At 33.5% G+C, this 3,621-nt stretch overlaps 1 protein-coding gene across 1 annotated transcript in view; it reads right to left on the reverse strand.

Moving 5' to 3' along the window:
* Positions 1 to 2,466: 2,466 nt before the first annotated feature.
* The window catches only part of LMBRD2 (LMBR1 domain containing 2), a 46,378-nt gene continuing 45,223 nt past the window's right edge, over positions 2,467 to 3,621 (reverse strand). The window contains exon 18 of the mRNA XM_026649047.1: positions 2,467 to 3,050. Within this exon, the coding sequence (XP_026504832.1) occupies positions 2,990 to 3,050 (61 nt within the window). The 3' untranslated portion in view covers positions 2,467 to 2,989. The remainder of the gene's footprint in view (positions 3,051 to 3,621) is intronic.

Consider the following 3,621-nt stretch of genomic DNA (forward strand, 5'->3'; position numbering starts at 1 on the left):
AGCAAGTAAAATAAATTGCTATATCAGTAAACAGTATGTACTTACACAATTGTGTCCGCTCACAAAATGGTAACACTGATAAATCTTCCAGGTTTACATTCACAGGAAACCATACAGGATTCTTTTTCAAACAGAGTGTAAATGAATTAGTACAAGAATGTTTATTAAAAATCCAACTGTTGGTTTTAAAAGTCAATTCGAGTTTTGCCATTATCTTCAGTGGTATCAGGATCTCAACCCCATTCATCTAGCTAACAATCAAAACCTAGGGAAACTCTGAAAGCAACATTTTAATACAAAACATCCTATCAGTGATGCAACTACTCCTGTGCTTTATGGACAATCCCTAGACAATCAGTTCATTGCACCATCACCTGGAGTAGACCACAAAACTTAAGAAATTCCCACCACAGTTAGGGGGTTAAAATTCCATGTTGGGATCTGTGTTTTAGTCACTGGAGTCCCATTAACATTAGAGTCACCTGGCTAAATGCTTATGCTCCACTTTGAAAATTATCAGTGGGAATCCAGACATGGGGTCTAGTTAATGTTCTTATTATACGAGTCCTGACCATGCTCTCACTGAAGTCAAAGAAAACTTCCATTGACTTAAATGATAGCAAGAGCAGCTCTCATTAGGGCTAGGTTCTACTTGCACAATGCCAACTGGATCAGGCTCTTCATGAGTATCCAGTATTCCTTCTATGAAGTTTATTCTCTCTCTCTCCTTAACAGCAGTGGAACGAAGAACAGATCCCCTTCAATGTGACTTGTAATGCATTAATGAAGAGCTTGTGCTTTTTGGGGATGTGGCGAGGGCTTCTTTATGAAGTTTAAAAACAAGCTTTCAGGTCTTTAGGTATCATTGTTTTTAAAATAAAAAATATAAGAATGCCAAATCTAGTCTCATATCGTTTTGCTGGAAGACTTAAAGGAGGAGGAGAATGTGCCGAAGAGCCTGTGTATTTTCAGTAACCATACTTTGATTGAAGACGAGGGATGGAGAGAATTTAATAAAGATCCTTTCTCCAAAATGTTTGTTATTGGAGTTAAACAGGTGTTAACATAAAGACCGACAAACTTTTAAACAGTCTGAATAAAAATTTCTTTCCTTTCAATTGTTCAGCTTTTAGTCTTTGGTGCTGTAATTAGTTCTCCAATGATCAGTCTTCCAGGGCACACAAGACCTGGATTTCTAAAGTTAAAAAACACACACAAGAGCAGGAACTCCCCAAACTCCAGAACACTTTTTGAAAAAAATTCTCCCAGGCCCACTTTTAAGAGATAATTTATGTGCTTGGATGCAAATGAGGTTCCCACTGATTTCAGTAGGAACAGTACATGTATCTAAAGAAAGGATTCAGAGTTAATCTGCTATTATATGTCTATTTATTTATGTAATGGGTTCTATAGAAGTGGACTAGAATTTCACTATCCTTCAAAATAGTTACTCAAACCATTGTAAATAAGCAGAGAATACACTGCAAGTAGCATTTTCTGAACTTCTGAATTATTATTCATTAAAGCAGGTTAGAATCACAACAACATAGATTTTAGAAAACAGACTATTACTAAATGGAATACCTCATCCATGAAAACCTATTTTTCAGTGTAACCCCATTTCTAGATGCTTTAGGAGTTGCCCATCTTTCAAGTATGAAAAAGAAAAATAGTTATGAGATCTAATGCTTCAGCTTTCACCATCATTTTGCAATGAGAAAACTCCTAAATGATTAAAAAATGTCAACTTAAAACCTAACTGTGGCTGAAAATTGCAAACAAAGCAAAATTTAAGTTGAGCATATTTCCCCAAAAAATCATTTGCATGACAGCATTTTTTCCACTGTTTTTCATTGGCATTTTTGATGGTGTTTATTTGCATGAATAAGCATTTCTTCTTTTTGCAATGAAGAGCCTAATTATTGCAAAATATAGGCACTTTAAAAAACACAGATACCTTACGCAAGGCAGTGCAGTTGGGATGTCAAAAGCATTTACCAATAATGATTCATGCTACACAGTTCACTTCTTCAAATGGAAAGCTCCAGGAGTTTTACACTGTGCTAGAAGTTTGTGAAAAACTAATATTTAAAATTTAAAACTGATAAATTTCACATTAAAATTTCTTACACCAAGATTTTCAACTGCTACTACTGTAAAAAGTCTTCTTAAACAGCCACCAGATGCATTCCTGTCATTGCACACATGCTTGAATGACAGTGATAGCAAAAATAGTTATGTTTATATTTAATCTTAATTACACATGCTACCATTTATCTGCATATAATATTGAGAGAGAAAAAATTCCAAATTCTATGACTGATGTGTAAGCCTTCCACATTTTATGCCAGCACATGTATACAGAATTGCCATTCGATCCATTCTACTCATAAAGAGCCTGATCCAAAGGCCACTGAAGTCAATGGAAGACTTTTCACCTCAGTGGACTCTGATTCAGGCGAAAAATTCAAATCGCAAGATGTTTAATAACAGTATGTAATACAGTAATTCATTTAACTTCACTTAGGATGACTAAAAACTACATTATATTTCTCAGAGCATCTTTTAAAAAACCATTCCTTCCAAAACTAAAAACAAAACAAAAACAACAAAAAAATCCATCCCAAAACCTTAAGTTACAGTTCAATCTGAGCCCTATTTGCATGTACAAAAATTTAGTCTACATTCACCTTTAGCTAACTAAACAAGGGTTTTTAAAATCATTTTATCGCCTCCCCAAGAACAACAAAACAAAACAAAAAACACCCCACCCTGTGTAACAATGCCTGTTAATACAAGTATACTCTAGCCCATGATAAGTGAGTTATTATACAAGGTGCATTTCTAACTATTATTGTTCCTTTATTTTCCACAATTTTATTATTAAAGAAAAAGGTCTTTTTTGGTTCAGAAATGTTACAAACAGTGTTTTCCAAATAAAGAGTAGCAGACTTTGATTTCTATTAAGTTTTCATAAGCTATGAAGGGATTAGACATCATCAAATATTCGGCTTCGTGACATTGATAAATACCTTCCACCAGGCTGATACCTGTAGGACATACATAAAGAAAATCATATAAGAACACAGAGAAGAGGAAAGAAAGAAAACATCAGTAACATATAGAAGCAACATCACATCTAGTGTGTATTAAAAAGAAATCTATTCTGCCCATTTTGCCACATGAAATATCTAAACTGCAGAATAACTTACATTTAGAGTGATTTTCATCCTGAATGATCCCAATGCGCTTTATTCACTTATATATAATAAAATAAATATATTAAAAATCTGTACAATAAAATTACACTAAAATTGAAATTCTAGTAATCTAACAAACACCTGCATAAGAATTTTATACATGGCAGTTATCTATCTGAAATTAAATCTTTTAAATATCATGTGACTAAGAACATTTAAACATATTTGAGGAGGTCTTGTTTCTGAACTACCTTTCTCATTAGCCATGAAGAAACCAAAGACTATATTATATTTTTGTTAAATTGTAAGGAAAAAAACACTTATTTTTATTGGTATCTGAAAGTTTTCAGGTTGGATGAGCAGCAAAAAAGAGTCTACATAATATCCAGTGAAATAGCACCACCCAAGACCATTAAAATAG

The sequence above is a fragment of the Terrapene carolina genome, unplaced genomic scaffold (genome assembly GCF_002925995.2).
Source record: "Terrapene carolina triunguis isolate 2854851 unplaced genomic scaffold, T_m_triunguis-2.0 Scaffold69, whole genome shotgun sequence".
Classification (NCBI taxonomy): domain Eukaryota; kingdom Metazoa; phylum Chordata; order Testudines; family Emydidae; genus Terrapene; species Terrapene triunguis.